The sequence below is a fragment of the Typopeltis vanoorti genome, chromosome 9, assembly GCF_054136105.1.
Source record: "Typopeltis vanoorti isolate ZY-2024b chromosome 9, IOZ_Tvanoo_1.0, whole genome shotgun sequence".
Lineage (NCBI taxonomy): Eukaryota > Metazoa > Arthropoda > Arachnida > Uropygi > Thelyphonidae > Typopeltis > Typopeltis vanoorti.
This window is the reverse complement of record NC_143557.1, coordinates 48,619,665-48,645,856: the sequence shown is the minus strand read 5'-3', so window position 1 is coordinate 48,645,856 and position 26,192 is coordinate 48,619,665. Positions and strand designations below refer to the sequence as shown.

Below are 26,192 nucleotides of genomic sequence, written 5' to 3'. Positions count from 1 at the left end.
CTTGCACATGTTGCATTTTTTTAGCATTAATACCTGTGTGTTTTGGTTAGCACATGCTGTATCATTTCTTCTTATCTGGTTAGTTCAATTATCTGTGCACTAGTTCAGAGAAATTGGTTATAATACGTTACTCATTGTATTATGTATATGTGCACACTCACAGTACTCATATCCCAAATTTTCTGTATTTCCATAATCATTCTTTATAATTTTTTTCTTTTTACAGTGCCATCCCCAACTCATAGCCCAGTATATTCAAATGGATCTAATAAACTGACTGTGAGTAGGTCAATATGTTGTTGTTCACCACATTTGACTGTATTAAACACTAACAAAACTCTAATGGAAGCTGGACAGCTGAAAGATAGTGAAACAATCTCTAAACATCTCCCTGAAAAAAGTACTCATAAAGTATCTGGAAAAGTTTCAAGATCTGAAAGTGGAGATGATAATGCAATGAATTTATCATTATCTTTACATGATGGAAATAAAGAAAATATCCTCAAAATGGGAGCAATGCACAGGACAACAAAGAATGTTCATTACCATACTTCTAGCATTTCAGTTGGAGATGTAAATATGCATGTAGCTTCTTATCCTATAAATGACATGAATGCAGAAAAATCTGCTCATGATTTGAATTCAGTAAGACCACTTAACAAATCATACACAACTTGTCCTTCTATTGCACCACACAACACTAAAGTGTACTCCATTCCTGATATAAATAATAAATATATGCATGGTAAACAGGATATGCAGTGTTGTGGAGAAATGGTAAAGCAGGAAGTAGAAGACAAAAGATATGATTGTCAATTTGCAAAACTTGCAAACCAAATGGATGAATTCAGTCTGCAATCTAACCATCCAACACTTAATGATTGCCATGCCATCAATCTTACAGTTTCCAAAAAAATACCCAAGTTGGAAACAAGTAATATACCATGCTGTATGAAAGCAAGCTGCTCTGTTAATTTTCCCAGTTATATGCCATCTGGCATTACTTCTGGTTGTAAGGCATCAGAAAGTTTGACTGCATTATCTAATTTAGCCTCTGGTGTTTCATCTTATGACACATGCCAGTTAAACAAAACGTGTAACAGGACTTCACAAGCTTTAGGTCCATGGACATTTCCTACTCCAGCACATTCATGTCAAAGGACTTCTCCTTCTGTCAGAATGCAAAAAGCTCAACAATACTTTTCTACATCCTCATCTCACAATAAATACTTTTCTTCATCATCATCATCATCTCCTATAATTGGTTGTGCTTTACCTTTAACATCAAATTCTAGTCATCATGGAAAATCAACTTCTCCTAAAGCAAATGATAAACCAATAAGTGTTCAAAGAAGTGATTGTTCTCATCTTTTGCCTTCATCTGTGAAACACTCCTCAAAAACAACATATGAAATACATAATCAGGAAACCAAAACAATTCCTGGAACTTCTGTACCTGTTGTAATCCCAAACACAGGTAAGAAACTTTCATTTTGATTAATATTTTATTTTTCATTAGCATTGGTAATTTAATGCATTTAAATCATATAAAATGTATGATTTTTTTAATTTAAATTAATAATATAGAATGGTTTACTAAAAGTCAGTAGCAAATTTAGTTTTTTTGTGCATTTTATTGATAATATATTTTGATATATTAAGTCCGTTAGCATGCATAATCACCCCACAGGCCATAACACGTTTAAAGCATGGATGCACAGTGTCTAATGAAATTGAAATAATATGGATACGAAGCATAAAATGGTTTACTAAAAGTCAGTAGCAAATTTAGTTTTTGTTGTGCATTTTATTGATAATATATTTTGATATATTAAGTCCATTAGCATGCATAATCACCCCACAGGCCATAACATGTTTAAAGCATTGATGCAAAGTGTCTAATGAAATTGAAATAATATGGATATGAAGCATAAAATGGTTGATATATTTCATCCATTTGGAGAGATGAGTGGTTAAATGATTCTGTAAGTTTGTTTTTTTCTCATTTTATTATTTAGGTGGCACTGTCAACTTTGAGTCTCTATCAGAGAAACAGATCATTATTCTTAAATTGTGTTGGCCCTTAAATTGTAGAACAAATTCATGTTCTAAATAAGCTATAACAGCATACTTAAAAAAAAAATAACAGGAATTAATTTTCTGATTACACACAGAAAAATCTTGTTATAAATGATTTATAAACAATTTCAATTTACAGTTTTAATTCTCAATTTATTTCAATTATGTTTATATGATTTTTAATATAGTTATTGTATGTCAGAAGTTTAACAAAAACTAGTTTTTTAAATTACTTTCATAGAGTGTAAAAAATAAATGCTAAATTTGTACTACATGATATACTTTGGGAAGATTACTTTAAAAACATGATTAATAAATAAAATGTAATGAAATGTAAAATTTGTTAACTTTGTTTGATAGAAGGCAAATAAAATATAATGAAGTGTTCAACCTAAATGTCTTAATAATGTATACATCATGTTTAATGGGGTGGTATACGGACATGAACAGAATTTGAAAAGTAGAGTGTTTTCTGGAAGAGGAAGATGCAACTTATATGACTTGAAGAAATTCATTTTCAAATTTTTTCACCACTTATTTCACCACATCATTGACTAGTGATGTGATTCCATCATTACAAGCCGATTGAAAAAATGCCAAGAAACTGTAAATAGTTGGTTTATAATTTTGGTGCATCTATTGTTGAGACACATCAAGGTTTGTTCCTTTGAATTTGCTGATACAGGGGGACTTCGACCTACATCATCCTCGACATGCGTCGTTTCGAATTTACGGTGGTAATCCCATAAATAATTTAAAAAATAAATTTCGACTCGAAGCAGCACTACATAAAATTTAAACGTCGCGGACAAACTTGTTTGTGAGTGTGGCAGAAGAATACAGCGTTACGTAGCGTTTGTTTGGGAGAGGTGGTGTCGCTTGGGTCCCAACATACACTCTTTGGGTACCACGTGCTTTGTTTACATCCGCTCTCTCACTTTTGTGTTTGTGTTTTTTTGTGACTTTTTATCCTTCAATATGGCTCCCAAATGTAAGGTAGACTCTTCCAATGGCAGTGTGTCGAAGAAAAGGAAAGCCATTACATTAGAAGTGAAATTAGACATTATTAAAAGGGCAAAAAAGGGAGAAATGCCAATGAACATCGGCCGCGCGTTGAACTTACGTCGTATCACAATCGGGATTATTATCAAGGATAAAGTTTGCATCCTTGAACACATGAAAGGATTGGCACCCATGACTTAGGCTATGGTAATTCTGACTTGCATCGAAAATCGCCTTATGTCAGTCCGTAGAAACAGATCTCCGACATAACCCGAGGACCCCCTGTATTTCTATTATTATTATTTCCTTGGGCATCGCTATGGTGGCAAAGCTATACTTTGGTCCATACTAATCATTATTCACACAATATCTGTATTATGCTTCTTGAATTCATTCATCAACAAAGCACTCACAATTGCTTTGCAGCCCACTCCACTGATTCCAAGCAAAAAATCTACTCATACCCTTCCTAGCCACACTTTTACACTTTCACTTGAACTTTTGTTCTTTCTTGTCCTGTGATATATAGAAAAGTGTATTGTTGATCCTGTAAAATCCTTTTAATACTTATATGCTTCTATACGTATTAAAGAAGTTATGCACAGATATTTATGCAGTAATCCAGATATGGCTTTATTAGAGCCATGAGCAAATCATGGCTTTGACAGCAGCTTTCTTCCTCTCCTTTCTCCCCATCACATGGACCTCCTTAAGCACACCTAGGGTAGCAAAAACGTTAGCTCACCTGGAAGCTCTTTGAAGTAATATCATTATGTTTGGTCACATACAGCAGCCACTCTGTGGATTCCTTGAAAAGAAGAAATGTGAGATCCCTCCATATCTTACACAACTCTGAAAACTTTACTTATATTGTTTGTCTGAAGAAATAGTAGGAAAAGTATACTGGATCTTTGCTCCAGAGTCCAAACATGGTTTTTGGCCACTTCAGAATTCTAATAAGGAAAGTGGTTATCCTGCACAGGGCAATGAAACCTATCTACCACTTAGTGGTGCATAGTACCACAGAGGCTTTGTCTGTACTCAGTCAAAGAGTGTCTTTGACGGTCACACCTTGACTCCTGCATTCACTCCATTCTGAATTCACTCCTACATGGTTTCTTTTCGTCTGATGGTTTAATGCCTATTGGTTGATGGGGGGGGGATATATATCCAAAATTACAAAAAAAAAAAAAAAAAAAAAAAAAAAAAACACCACATGAAATCTTAGGCAGAGGAGTTAGTTGCTGCAGACTGACTAGACCTTACCAAAGTTCATTTTATTTCACATTGTGGTTGTGACTTTAGCATTAATTCCATCAGCATTTTAGGCCCAGTTGTGCAAGACAGTATAAGACTATTACTCCACTTATCAGACACCTGAAGCTGCCTTCAAAAAATTCCATTTTTGGATCTTGACTAAGGTTTTTCTCAGTTATCTAATTCTTAGTCCATCTATTCTGCTAATACCCAGCAGTATTATCATCCTAATATGTACGTTCCTTATTGCAGTATAATATGATAGTATTACACATTTCACTTAATATTATTTGAAACCAACATCATTTCAAAGCCGAATACAGAAACTATAAAAGTTTCATGTGGAAATTGACTAGAGAGCTTGTGGGAATACACTCGCCACCATACTACGAGTTGCCCTAGCCAAGCCTAATAGGAAGCACACATGCTCAAAGCTCCCATGTATTCACCTCCTATTGGTCCATTTTGATAAGGTTTCAATGATCTCACAGCTGTTTCAAACTCATTGGTTTTCGTCAGAGATCAGGCAGAAACACAAGTGAGCAAAAACTCTCAGTACTAAGGAACTCAAAGCATTGGAGAGGTGTATTTTCCCATAAGCAAACTCTCGGTTGGTGCATAAAGTATTTACTAAAATAAAGAGCCAAAAGACTTCACTTTGGCAATGCAAAATTATATAAATTAAGTGGATATTATTTACTTTGATATTATTAACATCATTTCAAAGCCGAATACAGAAACTATAAAAGTTCCATGTGAAAATTGACCAGAGAGCTTGCGGGAATACACTTGCTGCCATACTATAAGTTGCCCTAGCCAAACCTAATAGGAAACACACACCTCAAAGCACCCGTATATTTGCTTCCTACTGGTCCATTTTGATAAGGTTTCATTGATCTGATGACAGGCGTTTTAAACTCATTGGTTGTCATCAGAGATCAGGCAGAAACCTAAGAGTGCAGAAACTCTCAGTACTAAGGAACTTGAAGCATTGGAGAGGTGTATTTTCCATAGGTGAACTCTCGGTTGGTGCGTAAAGTATTTACTAAAATAAAGAGCCAAAAGGCTTCACTTTGGCTGTCATATCAATGAAACCTTATCAAAATGGACCAACAGGAGGTGAATATACATGCACTTTGAGCATGCATGCTTCCTATTAGGTTTGGCTAGGGCAACTCATGGTATGGTGGCGAGTGTATTCTCATAAGTTCACTGGTCAAATTTCGCACGAAACTTTTATATGTTTCTGTATTCGGCTTTGAAATGATGTTGGATTTATTATCCACTTAATTTATATAATTTTACATTGCCGAAGTGAAGCCTTTTGGCTCTTAATTTTAGTAAATTATTTGAAACTTCCTGTAAACAGTTTGCTTCTAAATTAATCCATTACTTGTCAGGTTGCCAACATTGTGAGATTATTCATTTTAGTCTTCCAGGTCACTATTAACTACATCAATCCATCTAGTTCTTTGTCATGCTCAGAATCTTTTTTCTGTCATCCTGACACCAATGCTTGTTTTGCTAACCTTACCTCTTCCATTACATGATGAAAATTATGGAAACACCTATCTTGTTAGAGATTTAGTTTAATATAAACTAAAATAAACGCTCATCGTTTCGACCTTCACATTAAGGTCATCATCTGGAGTATACTCATATATACAAAGAAACCAGATGCACTACAATCTACATTGCATGCTAAAGTTACTGACCAACTGTTACAACTATTGGATTTACCTCTGGTGAAAAAAAAACCTTATTACATCAAAGCTAGAGTCCTATTATTATTATTGTTATCTATTCGTTACAAAATTAAATTAAGCTGGAGAGCAACATGTTTACAAAAACGAAAAAAATAATAAATAAAAATAAAAGATTACTTATATAAGTATATATATAAATTACAACCAACTGGCATGAATAGTGGCCAATAAAAGCTGAAAAATTGCTTAGAGTCCTAAAGTCAGGGTTTGCTGGAAACTAAGTGGACTGAATGTATGCCATTCAAATTTTTGGGATTTTTATGCCACCATTATTGTTAAGATTAGAGTGGTTAATCAAAATTTCACTGGCTTCTTTAAATACAAAAACCTAGTATGAATGGAAATTTAAAGAAGCCTGTGAAATTTTGATTTCAAAATTTCAGAGGCTTTCAAAATTTCAAAATAACCACCCTAATCCTAACAATAATGGTGGCATAAAAATTTCACTGGCTTCTTTAAATACAAAAACCTAGTATGAATGGAAATTTAAAGAAGCCTGTGAAATTTTGATTTCAAAATTTCAGAGGCTTTCAAAATTTCAAAATAACCACCCTAATCCTAACAATAATGGTGGCATAAAAATCCCAAAAATTTGAATGGGGAAGATCCTTATAGAAATGGTATGAGGCTGACACAGGCCAGTAGACCTAATACTACAAAAGGAAGAAGATTAATTTTTTTCTTTTATTCCATATAAATTTATTCAGCTAACTCACACCATACCAGATTTGCTTATTCTATCATCTATTTGAATATTGTAATTTAACATCTTCAGTAAAAATTGTACCTAATTGTGGTTCTCCATTCAGGATGCAGCTGAAGTCTTCAATGTTCCTGCCTATTTTCATAGTCTGTTTTTTATTCCTGATTTTCATACCACATTTTTACAGCAATTATTCAGTTTAGTTGAGATGTTAATTTCAACTAAATTGAATAACTTCATAACGTGAACTGGAAGTTCACTTTATGAAGCTAAGATTAACATATCCAATTTTGATATCAGGTTTAATTCCACGTTTCTTCACAATGTGATCCATGTAGATGATGAATTAGTGGGGGGGAGAGAGAGAGAGAGAGCACTCTTATCTTAAACCTAATTTTTTGCATTCAATCAGTCCTTAGATTTTAAGTGCTGACTTATAACTTAAATATACATTAGATATTGCTCAACAGAATGTCCCATTTGCTTCATTCAATTGTAGCATTTTGAACAGTTTTTATTTTTCTCTTGACATCTTGTCATATGCATCTCTCAGACCTACAAAACATAAGTACAGATCCTTGTTACTGACTGAGTAATGGAGGCTCTTACAATTATGTATTGATTGATAATTTAGTTCCAATTGAATTCCTGGGTTATATACATATCACCATTATTAAAAACTAAAGTAGCTGTGTACAAGACAGTGTTCAAAGCAATTTTTAATTTATAGATTTGAGAACTGGGTTAGAAATAAGAACTGATCTAAGACTAAAGACTACAGATAAGAGTTCAGAGAAATATTACAAGGATAAACAGAAGGCATCAATGGCATCATCAGTGAAGATATTGGGAAGGAACTTCCCAATGTCTTCAATTTTAATACGATGATGAAGTTTATCTTCATGTTTTGATGTTAAATGTTATCACTACTCCTTATGCATTATTGTCCAAATATAACATCCTATACTTATTATTTAGTAAGCTCTCACCTTTTTTTGTTTTCTTTGCTTCAGTAATGGCAGTTATCTTTCCATGATACTGTTCCAGTTCTTCTACAAGTCTAATTTCCTTCCCATTAATATGCTTTATGTTAATGGTTCCTTTATTCTTCTTCTTCTGACAGTGGGTTTGTTTTTCTTCTAGCTGTTGATTTGGAGTTTGTTCCAGCAGCTGACTTTTCACTGTTTGACCTAGTTCCCTGATGAAAACAGCAGGGCCTTGTTTAATCTGGCAATGCCCATCTGGCATAAAATCTCAACATATGTATATGTAGTTTAAGCCAATAGAAAGTAGAGTTTGGTCAGCTAAGTCCTAAATTGCCAGCCCTTCCTTGTTCATTCAGCGCTCAGTGGATACCTACTAATGGAGTGCATCACTTGAAGGTGAGGATTTGACATTAGGTCAAAAGCCTCAGTCAGTTCTCCACATTCCATAAAGGTGATGTGGAGGTCTCCTCCCCGTTATTTGGCTTTGATGCTTTAGTAATCCTTTCTTCAGTAAAATAATTAAACAATTTGAAACCAAAAACCAAACCTTGGAGTCTTGCGAAGTTTTAAGATAACATTGATTCAGCTAGGGAGGCATGTGGTGAATTCATCTGGAAGGATAAAAAAAAATAAGAACACCTTGGTGGACACAAGATGTTAAAGAAACAGTCCTGGAAAAGAAAAAAACCATACCAAAAGCTTTTAGCAAATAAATCAGCAGATGCTCCAAAAGAATACAGAGAAAAATATAAGAGAGCTAAGCTATGTGTAAAAGTAGCTAAACAAAAGTCATGGAAAGACTTCAGCAAAAATATAGATGATAAATATCAAGAAGGTGGCAAAACGTTCTGGTGGCTATAAATGAGGAAAGAATACTGCAAAAGAAATCAGAAATGATGAAGATGACACGAAAACTGAAGATGGCTAGAGTAATTACTCTGAAAGACTGTTAAATGAAACAAAGCAGTGGCAGAATAATAGTAGAAAATTTCAAGAGGAACTCAAACTTGAGTATATATCAAACGCTGAAGTAGAAAAAAAACATCAAAAAGTTGAAATGTGGAAAGTCGGCTGGAATAGATGATATTTGATCAGAAATGTTCAAAAAATATTTTTGTAGTGCCTATACTGCATAATTTAGAGGGCCTGAACAGAAGGTTGAATTTTAAATGACTGGAGTACAGCTGTCATTGTTCCCATCTATAAAAAGAAGAATAAAGCTGAATGTAAGAATTACAGAGAAATTTCTCAAAGTATTCCAAGTAAGATTTATGCAGGCACTTGAGAGGAGACTTCGAAAAAATTACGGAAGAGACTTGGAGAAGAACAAGCTGACAACCTCTACTAGAGGTTGTCAAAATCAGAATTTCAATTTTCAGCAAATAGTTGAGAAACTGTATGAATATAACCAACATCCTTAAGTTTTTTAGATCTGGAAAAGGTATATGACAAGGTGGCTAGAGAAAAGCTTTTTAAAACACTACACTGATGTGGAGTAAATAGAACATTATACAGACCTATCCAAGACTATATTTAAGTTGTAAGGCAGCAATTAAAATTGAAGAAAACACTGGAAGAGGGTTTGATGTAAAATCAAGTGTAAGACAAGGGCACACACCATCTTTACTCTTATTCGTTGTCTATGTGGATTACATTATGAAAGGAAGTGGCATTAAACCTGATATTGGAATTGGAGATGTCAAACTTAGATCTTTGCTTTATGCAGATGATGTTATAATCCTAAATACATTCCAGCACAAGTATGAAGGATTCTCTGACTAAACTGAGTAGCAGCTGTAACAGATTTGGCATGAAAATCAGTTATAAAAAGACCAAAACTATGAAAATAGGCAGGAATATAGGAAACTGTAACTGTATTCTCAATCGAGAACCTTTAGAACAAGTAAAACATTTTGTATTTAGGCACAGTTGTTAGTGAAGGTGGAAATTAAATTGGAAATAGACAACAGAATTAGAAAAGCTATTGAGTTGGGACCCAGATGAATAAATTTATATGGAATAAGAGAGAAACTACCCAAAACACTAAATTAGCAGTTTACTAGACAGTGTTCAAACCAGTTTTAAGTTATGGATCTGAGCATTTGGTCACCAGTAAAGCACTTGATCAAAGATTAGAGACCATAGATATGAGAGTTCTGAGAAAAATCAGGGGCCTGAACAGATGGTATCAGCAGCATAATCATATTAAAAATGTGTGAAGGAACTCAACACCATTAGCATTCAAGAATGTGTCAACATAGCTAATATAAGGTGGTATGATCATGTCTTAATGACAAAACCATAGGAAAAAGACCCAGAAGAAGATTAAGATATAGGTGTATTGATTCAGACAGAAGTGCCTTAGAAGACTAAAATATTTGTTATGACTATATTGGAATGCTGACAAGTAATAGACTATAATAAATTTAGTTTAATCCTTTATCCAAATGTAAGCAAACAAAGTTTGCACCTGAAGTATCTTCAGGACTGAGGCAACTCATGATAAAGGTGGACCAAGCTCTCATCACTGCTTGTCTTAGTATCTCCCATAATGCAACGCACATCTCCTTGCAGACATGTATAATGCTATGCATTAAGGGAAAGGCCACTACCCAGACCAGTTTCGACCTTTATTGAGTGTTCAAGTACAGGTCATACTCAAAAAACTCAGCGTTGTTCCCCTCAGTAACAGGCTCACCCTGCCACTGAGAAGAATTCTCAGATCTGGTTGGCTCTATACCATGGCAGGCTCACCCCACCACCAAGCAGAGCCGCTCATTTGCTCATATCTCATCCGAGATGTAACAGCAATAGCCATGCCTCAGTTAACTTCACGGGCTACAGCATTTGCCATTCATTACAGCCCCCTACACACCCAGGACCTGGGTGACAGCAACAGCTGAGCCTCAGTTAAAACTTCATGGGCTACAGCATTGCCATTCATCACCCAAGCTTCCAACCAGTTTCGACCTTTATTGAGGTCTCGTCAGTGGGAGCCAGACCCAAAGGTGGTGATACTAAGGTGGAAGCAATGGAGAAGTCATATTTACCTATACGAGTTGCCAAAAGGTGTCTTACCTTATTATTAAATTACACTGGTTTTAGAGAAAGATGTTGGAAGTTTTTTTCAGGTTGGTTAGACTATAATAAATTTAGTTTAATCCTTTATCCAAGTGTAAGTAAACACAAGTTTGCACCTGAAGTATCTTTAGGACTGAGGCAACTCGTGGTAAAGGTGGACCAAGCTCTCATCTCTACTTGTCTCAGTATCTCCCATAATGCAACGCGCATCTCCTTGCAGACATGTATAATGCTATGCATTAAGGGAAGGGCAATTACCCACTATTTGGCTTCTTGATAACCAATATGTCTTGATATGGTTGGTATCTGTTTATATATAAAATTGAGTTAATGAAATATCAGACATGTTAATTAGCTTTTAAAAGCTAATTATAATGTGATATGAGTAAGTGACTGTTAATTAGCTTATAAAAGATATTTAGCAGCCACCCACTCATGATTGGCATTTGAAAGTGTTTTGTTTATAAATTTTATAAAAGTTTTGTAAAATATAAAATTAGATATTTAAAAAAGTATGCATTATTTGTTTGCATTTTGATTTATATAGTCAATTCCACTATCCCTGTTGGGATTGCAGTGGCTCAACAGAGACGAAATCTTTCAACTTCTCACTCTGTTAATGGTAGGTATAATTGCATTTTTGTATTTTTTTTCCCCTGAAATTATGTGAAAATTAAAATATGTACGGTTATCAAGTTAAACAGTCTATTATTAAAATGCATTTAAAATATGCGATGTTTAAACTCCAAGAGTAGATAAGTAACAAGAAAAAGGAAATTTGTGAAATTTCCCATAAAGGGAAATATGCAAAATTTTACTATATTTCACATATAGTAATTTTACCACTTGTTAAGAGCCATATGCAAATATAAACAAGTGATATTGACAAGAATAATACACTTCTTAAAAATTATTCTTGTCAAAAAATTACATTCTTGTTTTTATCTCTTACCCAAGCATGATCAAACAGAAGATTTTATGTGAAGTAACTTCACAAATTTAAATATTTATAATTGGGAATCATTTTATGCATTTTTGACTGAGTAGTTAATGTACCCACTATCCAACCAACAGGCTGTGGATTCAAATCCTGTTTTAGGCATAGATGTTTGTGTTTGTCCTTAGGTGTAGACAAATCACCCACAGTGAGACCATTTTCCTCTTTATTGGAGATCTAAAGCCTGAAAATGGTTCATGTTTGGTCTCTGGAACAGGTTTTCCAGATTGTGTACAAAAATAAATAAAATTAAAAAAATATAACAATAAAAATTCTTAGCCCACTTTACAAGACCAAGAAAGAGATGGCACGAGACCAGAACAGGCCACTTGGCCTTAAATGCATGTTGGGAAGAAGAAGAAGCCCACTTTATATTTCTAACGTACTATAGGTTTTACAACCTTTCTCAGGTCAGAGTAACATAAAAATAAAAAGAGTGTGATTTAAATAAAGATTTAAGTTGCATTTAAATCAGAATTTGACAAAGTTTAGTAAATATTCAGATACCAATGTGAATAAAATCTGTCCAGTTAGAGCTCTGTTAAATGTTATACATTTTGCAATATAACCCAAAAATAACTTTGTCCATGATGCCATAGTTGACATCCTTGATTTAGGAACTTAAGGATTTGTTATAGTTCTACTTTCATTACATTTGTACAAATGAAATTGTCATCTTAAGAGGTTATTTTCGATGAAATAATAAGTAATTAAAATAAATATTTATGTTTATGGATGGACTTAGGTGTTGATTGTTATTCTGTGATACATAGAATATGAATCATAGAATAATAATAATAGAATGTTATGAAACATAACATTGCTCTACAGTTAAAACGACTGGAGAAAAATCATTTATTTATTAAACCTACTAATATTCTCTCAGATTTCCAACCAGCATCTTCAGTTCACAAATGTGGTAAGCACAGTACTTAAATAAATAGTTGTAGAAACAATAAAATTGTAACCAAAAAGTAATTAGAGTCCTTACAAGGCCCTTCTTAGAATCCTGCTAAACACACAAACAAAAAAAAGTTAATCCAGAGAAGTGAGGCTAAAATGTGGTCTTAGAATGACAATCTCCAACATCTTTGGTAAATGTCTGCAGCCATATTTTCAAGGTTGGAAAGTAGTTCATAGCTGAAGTTGATTTCTAAAGATAGTCTCTCAATCTCTATTTCTAAAGATAGTCTCTCATCTTTTCTGCCGATGTAAGGTTTCGAAGAAATGCTGCATTATATAAATCGCATTATGCGATTCTCAGATCACAGAAAAAGTAATGTTATGTTCCGAAATCGATTTTTTTTTAATTATATAAACAGTGGCATATCCAACAAAAAAAATTTTTTTTATTTAATTCAGGTAATTCATGTAAATTAACAAAACATCTAAACTATGAAACAAATACATACTATAAAAGTATAAAAATTGCAAATTGTACTTAAACTTCATTGCACATAATGATAAATGTTTTAGGCAAAATAAAATAGTGCATAATTTAATAAGCCGAAAGGTCATTTTACCAGCGAACATGTTAATATTAAAGTTCATGCCGGAGCTTGCTCCACCTTTGCGTGGAGTTGCCCTGGTGTTGTACTACCCAAGTGATCATTTACACTTGGGCTCGCCGATAGTTTTTTCGGCATGAAACTCTATGGATTTCGATCCGAGTTTCGTACCCAGCTATAAAAACATAAAGGGATTTACTATCCCCCTTTCTATTAAAATAGTGCATATTTTAATCTTTCATAGCACGAGGATTTGAGGATTGGTTAATAAACACTGGTTTTGTCATGTAATCACCTGATGCATTACTACAAAACAGTAGAGAAATTCAACTTTGGAAACTTTGAATCCAGGAGCTGATCTTTCATTTTTCGAAATATAGGTGTGTTTTTGCACTTTTTTTCCAATATATCCCGGATTCATCCGCATTGAACACCTGGTCTGCACTATAAATGTCTATAAACTTTGAAAGATTTTGTTTAATAAGATTTCCATCCATAAGAATTTTCTTTTGAGGTGCAATCTTCTATCGAAATTATTACAGATTTCTCCATTTTTCCATTAGAATATCGCGTACACGAGCAACATGCTTTGCACTTATCTTTGAGCCAGCAATAAACACTTTCTTGATTTTATGTTCATTTTGTTTGATTGTTCGAATTGTTGATTCACTTAAATTCAAAGTCCTGCAAAAACTCCTGGTTTTTCTCCATTTTTCAACCGATCCAAGATTTTGAATATTTTTTTTCGAGAGAGATTAATTTTGTTTTCGATGTTGGTTTTTCCCTTTCGTTGCAGTTTGTGGCCATTACTATAAAAATAATTTTTTACACAAAAAAGCAAGCATTACATATTGTATGTAACTCACCAGAAAATAAGTGCTCGGTTTGAGATGAACACATGATTTTTAATGCACTTTCCTGGCAGAAACGAGGACAATTTTCAAATAAACGTTATACGGTAAACAATTGAGGTACATACATGCTAAAGGGTATTTCCCCTAATATAAATTCGCTACTTATAATTACATGCAGGATACAGGCAGACACAAATTTAACAAAGATAAAATTTGATTTTTAAGTCACGCGGTTAAACATGAAAAGATAAAGGGTTACTACAATTTGTAGACTGTGTTTTTATCAAAACCGTGTTGTATAAGTACCGCATTATACGAGGGTTACCTGTATTTAGAAATTTATGTACATTTAATCATACAATACAACATTTATTTTACAAATAAATTCTGTATTTTTCAATTTAGCTACCTTGAATACAAATTCTACTCCACAGTTCTTTATGAACTGGTCAATAACATCGTCATAAAAAGTTGGTTGTAACTTAATTTTCTGAAGCAAAATGCACACTTGTGAATGCTGGCTGAAGCTCACTGGCTAGAGCTACTTTGACTGCGTATGGCCTGTGTTTAAGCAACAGGGTGAGACGACGTGGAGGGAGCGGAAAGGGTGAGACGACGTGGAGGGAGCGGAAATGGCTATGTGCATGCATGAAATCACAGTGCTGAAGCGAGGACCTGGATGCTCCCACGACCGAGCAAGCCAAGGTAGCTTGACTAGCATTGGCCTTCGATAAACAATGCAAAGCTCAATTATTGCAGCACAAGCTTAAAACGTCTTCTGTCTACAAAAATAAGTCTAAATGGAATGCTTATAAATGCATGCATTTATTAACAAATAAATATTACTTCTTTCTCAATTAACGAGCTTGCTCAGCAAGCATAGCAAGCATGGAGAATTCGCCACTGATGGTCATTGATATAGTTTTTATGTTCCCCATGGTAGATGTTAACAGATCTATCAATCTATCCAAAGTAGGCTAAGTTTGCAAGCACAGAAACTTTATACACTCCAGGATGCAAAGCTGATCTTTAGTAGAATGGACAAAGGTTGTCTGATTCGACAGTAGTAAGGAAATAATATTTGCATAGAACTTTAAGCTTTCTTTTCTGATGTACATTGTGTGTTGGTTGCAGGATGGTTGGTGGCGAAAACATGCAGTATTTCAACCAATTTTATTTTAAAATTGGAAAACCAAGTCAGCATGCTGTTAATAATGTAAGATGGAAAACTCACTTTGAAAAACATTGAAATGTTTAATTATAAAATATTTGCCTGTGTTTCATAGTGCTATGCTTCAGTACAGAAATGGAAGAGAAAGGTTCTAAAAAGCATCATTACCATAACATCTACATGAAAGTAAAAAAACAGTCAATACTTCCCTAATTATTAAAAAAAAATAATAAAAAAATAAAATGTATAGAGTTAAATAAACAAATTTGGAAAGATTAGCAGAATGAAAAAGTACTCTCATCCATAAAGGAGTTAACATAGATCGTCAGATCTATTCAAATTTGGGCAATGAAATGACAATTGACCAGTGTCTTTATAAAGATGTTCTGTAAGCATTGTCCTCTGGGATAACACTAAAATCCTACATAAGAGCACATTTCTTATGGAATGTCTTTATATGGAAACTTGTGAAGTGCTACTCATTGCCCAAACTTAAATAGATTTGATGGTCTACACTTATCTCCTTTATGGGAGATAACATTTTTTGAATCTGGTAATTTCTCCTAATTTGTTTAAATAATTATATATATATATATATATATATATATTACTTTATTTTTTATCGATTTATTTAATTCTAATAATTAGGAAAGTCTTAAGCATTTTTGTTACTTTACTAGCCACTATGATGATATTTTTTGGAATCTTTCTTTATTTGTATAGTTACTTTTCTATTCTGTACAGAAGATGCATTCTGACTGAAACAGGGCAAAACTTTTGCAATTAAAGACCAAGTTTTTCTGCATGAGTTTTTGATATATTATTATTTATCTGTTTTATAGGTATTGTAGTCATTGTGTAAAAAGTGTCATGAAGATACCTAAGTTCAGTACCAATGGTTAGTGTCAGTTGTCCTATGCATTGCATGGGACTACTGTATGTTTCCTAGTGTAAAATCTGGTATGAAGAAAAAAATAGAACAAAATTTTTCCATACCGATTTTACTTGGAAATAACTAATTATGCAAAGTACTTGTAATTGAATTAACGTTTAACTCAATTTTTTTGCTGTATTAAAGCTCGTAAAATATTAGAGTAAATTGTTAAAATATTTAAGAACCACTGAAATTGTACAAACAGAGAAATAGCTCAGACAGGATTAGACATGTAGACCTGAGGCTAGTGAAAATCGCGAAGGTCAATGAAGTACGGACTTTCCTGCCAGAACTCAGCGACTGTGGGGGTGGTGGAGAAAACCTCTCTGAGAAAATCTGGGCGGTTTAATCTGAGGTCATTCCAAGGTCGAGAGAGTAGGATAAAAGGGAGAAATCGAGGGGGCCAAGTGCTCTTTTCCTGGCTCTTGCTTCCAGGCTCGCTTCGAATAGGTTCCTGTGTCCAGCCGATCCAAGGATTGGGGGAGTCACGTCCCACAAGCAGAAGTCCGACAATGATAGGAGGTTTCGTAAAAGCAGTGGTGTTCTATTCCAGAAGTCCCACCATGAAGTTTCCTGACGATCTCCTAGTATGCTGTATAATCATTGCCGTGAATTAGTGCCCAAGAGTGGTTTCACCTGAAGGAAGAGGAACATGTTCGTTGATCTCTAGGATTGAGTGTATTGAACTAGCTGACAAGGTTCCAAGTAAGACTTTTGTAGAACTTTCCTAGATTGTGAAAATTAAGGCTAAGATTGTTGATCCCATAGTTAGTTAGCGTAAAGACATTTGTGAAGTCAGAAAGCCGCACCTCTAATTAATTGTGATCTAACTGTTTACAGAATTCAGAGAAATTTGCTAATGTTATATGATGAAAGGGAAATTTCTCTGAACTCTGTAAACAATTAGTTCACAATTAATTGTGTTTAAAATGTTTAAAATAATGTTTAAAGGGTCTATCCACTTGTCTGATTGTTATGAATATATATACAGGGTGTTCGGGATAAATTTGACATATTTATAATTAATTATATTTTTCCGTAAGTTACATGTATTAACACACACTTCTCTTCATTTAAAAGTTTGGACCCTTCTTCATTCATATACAAGATGTCAGAAAGGATGGATAGCTGGAACCCACCTGAATCATGGAAGAGAATAACTTGTATCATGATGATTCGTGCCCGCCATCAAAATAAGGATATTACGACTGCTGCCCAATGCTCCCTGAATACAGTAAAAACAATCAGGCATGAACTAGAGACTTGCAATGGTGACTACGAGGATGTAGCAAGAAGAAAGATCCCTAGCAGACGATCTGATTGCGTTCGTACAGCAGAATTCCTCGCAAATCTGCAGGAAAAGGTGTTGAAGAACCCTGGCATTGGAATTCGGGCTTTGTTCGTGGAGTTGCTAACTGTAGTCAAGCCCTGGATAACAAGGGTAGCCAATGGTAGGCCGTATGTATGGCAGCAGGATTCGGCCCCTTGCCACACCTCTGGGAAAAGTCAAAAATGGTTGTCTGAAAATTTCTACGACTTCACCAGTCCAAATGTTTGGCCTCCAAACTCCCCAGACCTTAACCCCATGGATTATTTTGTATGGGGCGCAGTTGAAAAAGACACCAATCGCACTTCCAGTAATACAAAAGCCCAGTTAATGGATAAAATTAAAACAGTTTTTGTGGCCCTTCCAAGGGAGACTGTAGCATCAGCTTGTTCGAGGTTCCGAAGCAGAATTGAAGCTGTGATCGATGCTAATGGTGGTTATTTTGAGTAAATCTTGTTGATAGTATTGTAATTAACTCTGCCTGTAATGTTTTTTTGTCAATTCATTAAATTTAATAGATACAAAGAAGATTTTCTTTTTCCTTACGAAACTGTCAAATTTATCCCGAACACCCTGTATATATATATATAATATATATATTGTCCTTGTCATTAAGCTTAAGTGAGAAATGCTAATCTAATCGAGTGGAAAACCAGGCACATGCTTTTCTTTGTCTCCAATGTTATTTAGCTGAGTTAATCAGTGACAGACATTTTGATATGTGTAGATTTAATTTTTGTAATTGCCTTGACTTAGAATGAATAAACTGTTTTGTTTGTTAATAGCTTGCCTGATTCTGCCTTACCAATGCACTGTCTTATAAAAAATAGAATCTGTGTTGAACTTGAAGATAGAATATAATAAATTTAGTTTAATCCTTTATCCAAGTGTGAGCAAACAAAGTTTGCGCCTGAAAGTATCTCAGGACTGGGGCAAGGTGATACAACACCAGGGCAACTCGTTGCAAAGGTGTAGCAAGCTACCAACACTCCTGTCTCAGTATCTCCCTTAATGCAAAACACATCTCCTTGCGGATATGTCTAATGTTATGCATTAAGGGAAGGGCCACTACCAAGACTAGTTTTGACCTTTATTGAGGTCGAATGGGAGTTCATGTCTCTCATCATCGGCCTTTGGAGAATAAAGCATGCTGAGGGTCAGCAAACAGTAAGAGAGGAGAATAATGAAAGATAGAGTAGGATAGTAGGAGGTAAAAGAGGCCTCAGTCAACCTGTTTAGCCTTATATGGCTAATTGGTCTGTGACACATATTCTCAATTTATCTGTTAAAAAAAAAAGAAAATTTAACCATAAAAATTTTGACTAATAGTTCACTTATAAATTTATCCTTAATAATTTCGTCAGTTATCTATGAAGGAGATCCATTGACCTGTTTTGAAAACAATAATTTCAGTTAGAACGTTTTTTTTTTTTTTTTTTTTTTACATAAAAATCAAAGGACTTAAGGTCCGGTCAGTTGAACTGAAAGGGAACAAAATAAGGAACTTGCAGACCTGGTACCACTGGGACTTAGAATGGGGTAGAAGACTGGCCTGGGAGATGCCGCTCACAAGGAGCAGCACCGCCTCGCAGTAAGCCTTCGCAGCCCGGGTTCTCAGATCTACCCTCCTTATTTGGAGTAAAGGAAACTGTGCCAGCGAAAGCTTTGTGGCGAGGAAGAACAGAGTGGTTGTTACTTTTCCTAGGGAGAGTTAGGTGGAGTTTTGGAGATACTAAAGAAATATACAGGGCTTGATGCGTCCCTGTATAAGAAAGCATATTTTCGGTGGTTTGCAGTATTTGTTCACAAATTTAAAGTCGCCTAGTAGATGTCTCTCTTGCGCAAGAAATTTAGGAAGGTAAAAAAGAAACCTTTCCTTATTCCTGCGTACATTAAATTTGCGTCCCGTACCTGGGATTTTTTCCGTACCTTCCAGATGTGATACTTTAAGACGTTAATTAAAAAAATGGCGAATTTTTGGGTCTTGTTGACTGGTGGTGGGAATTGCAGGTGTATGACCTCTTCTAGTGATAGCATCGGGATTCCCAGTGCTGTGCTCAGTCTTTGCCAGACGCGTTGGGCTGGTGGGCAAAAATAAAAGAAATGCTCCACCGTTTCCACGCCTCGGCAGACATCACAAAAGGGATCGCACGGACTGGGTACGTACCTAGATTTAACCTGTTTCACCGGGAGCCGCCCATAAGCTATTTGCCAGGCCAGATCCCGATGAAAAAGCTGTCCCCAGCTATTCTTGATGTTTTTAAAGAGAATTTCATTGTTTGTCCCAAGGTTTGGTGTATCACGCCTGGAGAGTTGGAAGAAATCCCAGTATACTGCTTTCGGTTTGTGTGTGAGGATTTCTGTTCCTTTGTCTCTAAGTACTGCGAGTGATTTTACTAGTGTGCGGTACCACTTGGGCACAACCCTTGCACAGAGTCCAGCATAGTCCGTGGTTCCAAAGAGGGGGAGGAAAAGTCCTATAAAATATCTAATTAGGAGGCCTGAAATATGGTTTGAGTTTAAGGCCTTCCGTACGGTTTTGAATGTATTTGCATAATGCAAGCTTTTGAGATTAGGCAGAGCGTACCCCCCTTCTTCATGTTTTAGTTGCAGGTATTGTTTTTTAACCTCATGTTTTTTTTTCATTCCAGAAGAAATCTATGAGTTTTTTGGATAATTGGTTTTCTTGTAGCAGTGTGATGCCTGTGATATTGATTGTGTGCATCAGCATTGGGGTAATGATTGTTTTTATCACTGTGGCTCTGCCATAAAAGGAGAAAAAGGTCGGTTTGAATAGACTTATCTTTTCCGTACTTATTTCCTGTAATTTTTTAACTGGTAAAGCTAGCGACTCAGAAAAGGGAACTCCTAGTATTGTTAGCGGCTGCATATGCAGTGCTAAACCGTAGGGAAGTCCGGTGTTATGGAAATTTCCAAAATTTTTGATTTTGGTTTTTTGTGCATTAACTCGGAGACCACTGACTATGCTGAAGTTTTGCAGTATGTCAAGATAGATGCAGATAGACTCAGAGTCTCTAAGTGTGGCCACTACATCATCTGCATATGCTACTATTTTGCACTTTTGGAAACTTGGGGCAGTGAAATACCATTAATTGCAGGGGTGTTCTCTATTCTTTTGATGAGGGGTTCTAATGCTAGGGAAAAGAGAAGGGGGCTAGTGGGCAGCCTTGCCTAACCCCTCTCTTTATACGGATTGGTTCTGTCAGAAACCCATTAATAGACAGTTGTGTCGAGGCCCCCGCGTACATATGTTTAATTGTACGCCGAAGTCTCGGGCCTATACCTACTTTTTTTAGGGTGTCCTGTAAGTACGTGTGGCTGACGCTGTCGAACGCTTTTTCCAGGTCGGTGGAGAGAAGTGCCAGGGGGTATTTTTTTTCCTTGGCCAGTCTGATTAGGTCTCTTAGCAGGAAGAGATTAAATTCCATAGATCTACCTGGGATTCCATAGACCTGTGAACTTGTTATTATGTTTTCTATTCCGCCCTTAATGCGTGTACAGATAATTTTTGCAAAAAGTTTATAGTCTAGGTTAGTTAAGGAGATGGGACGCCAGTTATTTGACAAGGTCCGATCTCGGTCTTTTTTGGGGATAAAGATTGTATAGCTCTTAGCGAATTCCTCGGGGATGTTTCCCGAAGTGAGGAATTCGTTAAAGATCTTTACTAGTGCTGGCAGTACAAGGTCCCAGATAGATCTATAGAATTCTATCCCCAGTCTGTCTGGCCCTGGGGTCTTTTTTGGCTTCATTGTTTAGCACATGGCTTTTATTTCAGCTGCAGTTATTGGCCTGTCATGCAGGGCGCTAAGATGCTCGGGAAAACGTTTGACGTCCCACTCACTGAAGTCATCCGTGCCCTGCTGGTCAGTGAAGATGCCGAGATACTGCTGGTGAAAGTGACAGAGTATTTCATGGGTTGAATTTAGAATCTGGCCTTTCTCCTCGATCTGGTAAATTGTTCTTTCATCGTTTGCTGCCACCCGTTGTTGATTGTAGAATGCGGCGGAGGGTGTTTCCAAATTTCTGAGATAGAGTCTCGTGCGAAAGTCGAGGTCATCGACTCTACTCTGCCGCTCTTGCTGCAGCTCTATTTCTACCTGTCTGATAAGATGTCCGCAGGGAACTCCGCTCCGTTCGCTTGACCGGTACCAGCCGAGTTCCCTGTAGAGATCCCTCAGCCGTTTACGTTGTTGGTAGACCCTTTCACGCCCACATTTTTGAAACAATTCCTTAGCCTGCCACTTAAGGTGCAGCCAGTTTTCCCAGTCCCAGTTGATGTTTGTCCATTCATCACAGAGTTTCTGTAGCTGGTCGCTAAAAAGACTGGGAAAGGTAGGAGGAAGCCTCCAAGGACCTCTGGCTGTTTCCATAACCTCTGGGAGTGTAATTTTTAAAATGACCAATTTGTGGTCTGTTGACATGTGTGCTGTGGTGTGACGTGTCCTTTGAACATACTGTTCCAAGTTTTGGGACATGTACACCCTATCTAGTTTCGTCGATATCTGGCCGCGGCACCACGTTGTTTCTACCTTCGATGGGTTATTCCTCCTCCAGACATCGACGAGATCAAAATTTACACAGCATCTTTTTAGAGCGGCGGTTCCGCGTACTTTGTCCAAACGTGTGTCTTCCACACAATTCCAGTCCCCGGCTACTGTTAGGTGTTCTGCTCCCAAGAGGTAGTTTTCAAGGGCAGAGAAGAAACCGCTTCTGTGGTATGGGCTGTTCGGGGCGTATACTGCAACAAGCCGGATGGTACGGCCACTGTACTTCCAGTCTACCGTTATTAGACGTCCCATGGCGTCCTTCTGGACGTTGAAGAACCCCCCCCCCCTCGATTGGGGGGGCGAATTAGTATCTCCACCCCTAACGAGTAAGCATCCCCAAAGCACCAGTAGCTGGTGACTGGGTAGCTTCTCGAGAAGTTCTCCACGTCCCAATGCTTATAAAAATGGGTTTCTTGAATCAGGAGGATATTAATTTTGTACCTTAACATTAGCTTCCAGACAGTGCTTTGTGCGAAGGGGTTGCGTAAATCGTTGGTGTTTAAAGTGGCAATTTTAAAATCCATGTTGGTATTTGGAGGAAGGGGGGGGGTGTTGTCTGTTTGTTGCTCTACATGTTCCACCTGTGATTCACTATCGGAGCTGTTTGGAATATCCATAACGAGGTCGTTTTGAAATTCCATTTCTGTGATGCTATAAATGTCCGTGCTGCAGATATGTGAATGGGGTTCTGCAGGTTGGTCCGCTACTGGGGATAGGTTTCCTGTCTTTGCTACCGCCTCCTCAAGGGGCTGGGTGCCTTCGCGTTGGCTTGTAGTTTGGATGTTGTCCATTTCATCTTCTGACGAGAGTAGGCTGCTTTGTTTAGCCTTTTTTGCCTCTTCTGTTTCTGCCTCTCTTGTGCGCTTTATTGGGGGCGCTGGTTGTTACGACTTCTTCCTCTTTGCTGCGGGTTTCGAAGTTGGCTGTTATTTCCTTGATGTGGCGGGTTGCCCTGGGTGTCTTACCCGTTACAGGTTTCATGGAGGTTGTGTTTTCTGCTGTTTCTTTTTCGGTCTGTTGCCTGAGCTCTGGAAAATCGCTCCCTGATGATACCTCAGGTTTACCGAGGGGTATAGCCCTGATCGGTATTATGGTCCCTCCAGCTGCTTCTGAGAGTGTTCTGTGCGAGCACGTGTCCACTTTATGGGTCAAGTCCCCACATTTAAGACAAGCTTCTGTGCAGTTTACTATTTTGTGCTCTGTTGATTTGCAATTTCTGCACTGTAGTTTTGGGCATTCTGCCCCTAGGTGACCCTCAGAGTTACATCGGAAACACAATCTTTTAACACCCGGGTAGTTAACCATGACCCTTGTTTGGCCCACTAAAATGAAGTTGGGAACTTCCTTTTTCATATCCATCTGTATTTCAATGTCGCCTGTTTTCCAGCCTTTGTAATCAGCATGTTCAAATGCTTTGATACTAATAATATCGCCCCATTGGCTAAAAAATTTCTTGACGTTGTCTTCATTCTCCAGGTATTCCAAGGGAAATCTAGTTATTCTTAACGTTTTCCGTAAACTCCCTATTAAATAGGGTTTGATCGTTTGTCCCACACAGGGGAAACCCTCTAATAACTTGCTTCTTGTTTGGTCATTTTTGACTACAATTTGGAATCTTTCTTTTGAGTACGGTGTGAAACCGTATATGTTTTCTTCCCCTACTGTATCAATCAGAGCTTTCACTAACATCCGCTCATCTGAGAGCCGCTTGACTTCGATGCCAAGCGTTCTAGTTCTGGGTAAGAATAACGGCATTGTTGGGGGAAGACCTAACTACTGGCTGTAGAAGGGGGAGGAGGTAAAGGAGGGCGAAGTCGGGGAACGCCCAGTGTCCCTCACAACAAGCGAAGAGATACCAGAAGGAATGGGTAAAAGAGCCAATAATAAGAAAAAAGGTCTTACCAACGCCGAGGTACTTCTGTAGAAAGTGAGCATGGAGCTCTCTCTTCGGGCCGCACGAAATGGATCCTCTTTTGGACTGGTAGGCACAGGTTCTTTCTTCTTCGAACTAGAGCTGTCTTTCACGTCTTGGCAAGGGTGAAAGTGAGGGGAAACCCATCATTGGCCTACGAAAAATGGCGGGGTCAGAGTGCCCCTAGTAGGAAAGAAAAAGAAGGGAGGGGAAGTGATAGTGAGGTTGAGGTGGAGATATGAGGGGGTGGGAGAGAGGAAAAGGAGAGGAGAGGGAATAGGATGGGAAGGGCAGGTGGGAGGTGGGGAGTAGGAGAAAGGAAATGTAGGCCTCAGCTCATATCTCACATCTATCTAGTTCCTCACTATTAGATGACATTTTTTCACCCTCTCCGGTTTCCTGGCTCACAAGATGGAATGGACCACGGAGGTAGCCGGTGCCCGGGTGACCTTCCCCTTCAGGGCAGCCCGCCTCGAGTAGGCCTGCGCTGCCGGGGTTTTTCCTCCGAACTACCTCCGTGGGAGACCAGGAAACAGAACAGACCTCAGGGGGGACGCAGAGACCAAGGAAGTGACTCAGAGTGGAGCTGCTGCTGCAGATGGAGATCTTAAAGCAGCAGCAGGCAGAACTTGATGTTGTGTCTGACATTACACAGGATTGGAGGAGAACACCACTTGATCTTAAATGTGGTGTCCCCAAGAGCCTCTCTTTCAAGATGTAAAAATCTCCTTAAGGAACCGTAGAACTTATAAAGAACGATACTGGAGAGATCCAACAGATTGGGAGGATTAGTCGGATTAGAAAATTTCTTTCTTACCTTCCAGATGTGGTATTTGAGCTCGTTAATAATGAATACCACTAACTTCTGCTTGTTGTTGGCTGGGGGAGCGAACTGCAGGAAGATGACTTGCTCCTGCAGCAGGAGGGGGATGCGGAGCTCGACGCTTAGCCTCCTCCAGATGTTGATGGATATAGGACACTGGTAGAAGGCGTGCTCCACGGTGTCCAGGCTCCCGCAGAAGTCGTACATGGGGTTCCGGGTAGTGTTGAACTGCCAGATGTTGCTGTTGACTGGAAGGTATCCGTACGCAATCCTCCATGCCAGGTCCTTTCTCGACGGGTAGCCTCGATGTTTGGTGAGGTGGCCGAAGAGGATCTCGTTGTGGCTAATCCCCAGATCCGGAACGTCGGTACGAACGATGTTGAAGAAGTGTTCGTACCAGGTGGAACTGTTCCGGATCGCGGCGATGTTCACACCCGACGAGCGGAGTTGTTGCATTAGCTGGCACAGTCTGTTGTAGTCCTCTGGAACAATGTCCGCCTTGGGACCCTGATGGACTGGGATCCCAAAAAGGGGAAGCTTGTGACCCAAGAAATACCGCAGAGGGTAACTACAGGGATGTGTAGTCTGCAGCACCCTGTTTAGATGGAACGCAGTATTACTTAGGTACCTGATGTTAAAGGAGGGGATGCCAAAGCCCCCCCCCCGCTTCTCCGGAAGTTGAAGGATGTTGAGGCCAACTTCCTGGCGTAGATTGCCCCAGAAGAACTTCAGGGGCTTCCTGTAGAGCCGGCTTTCCTGATCCTCGCTGATGTTTGTGATGTTCAGGACGTGCTGGAGCCCAGGGCAAATGATGGTCTTGATGACGGTGGCCCTGGAGGAGAGTGACAGCTGTCCGTTTTTCCAGTCCTCGAGTTTCTCGACGGTGTTGTTGTCGAGATGTTCGATGTTAAGCATGGGCTGTTCTTCAAACGGGACCCCCAGGATGGTGAGGGGGTCGGCAGTAGGGACGAGGCCTGCAGGGATGTTGTGCAGGTCCCAGACTCCATATAGCTTGATCTTTGTTTTGTTGGGGTTTGATGTTAGCCCCGACACTTTAAACTTCTCTAGGATGTTGTAGAAGTTTAATATGGAGTCATTGTCCCTAAGAGTGCCCACCACGTCATCCGCGTAGGCGATCACCTTGGAGTCATCCGTGGTGAGAGGAAGTGGAATCCCTCTAACTGCTTGAGAGTTGTTCACAGCCCGCAGGAACGGTTCAAGGAC

At 37.8% G+C, this 26,192-nt stretch overlaps 1 protein-coding gene across 1 annotated transcript in view; it reads left to right on the top strand.

Moving 5' to 3' along the window:
• Nucleotides 1-26,192, top strand: part of LOC150103022 (uncharacterized) — a 435,119-nt gene that overhangs the window by 130,447 nt on the left and 278,480 nt on the right. Inside the window, exons 6-7 of the mRNA XM_090398054.1 lie at nucleotides 227-1,477; nucleotides 11,422-11,496. Coding sequence (XP_090254180.1) covers nucleotides 227-1,477; nucleotides 11,422-11,496 — 1,326 coding nt within the window. The remainder of the gene's footprint in view (nucleotides 1-226; nucleotides 1,478-11,421; nucleotides 11,497-26,192) is intronic.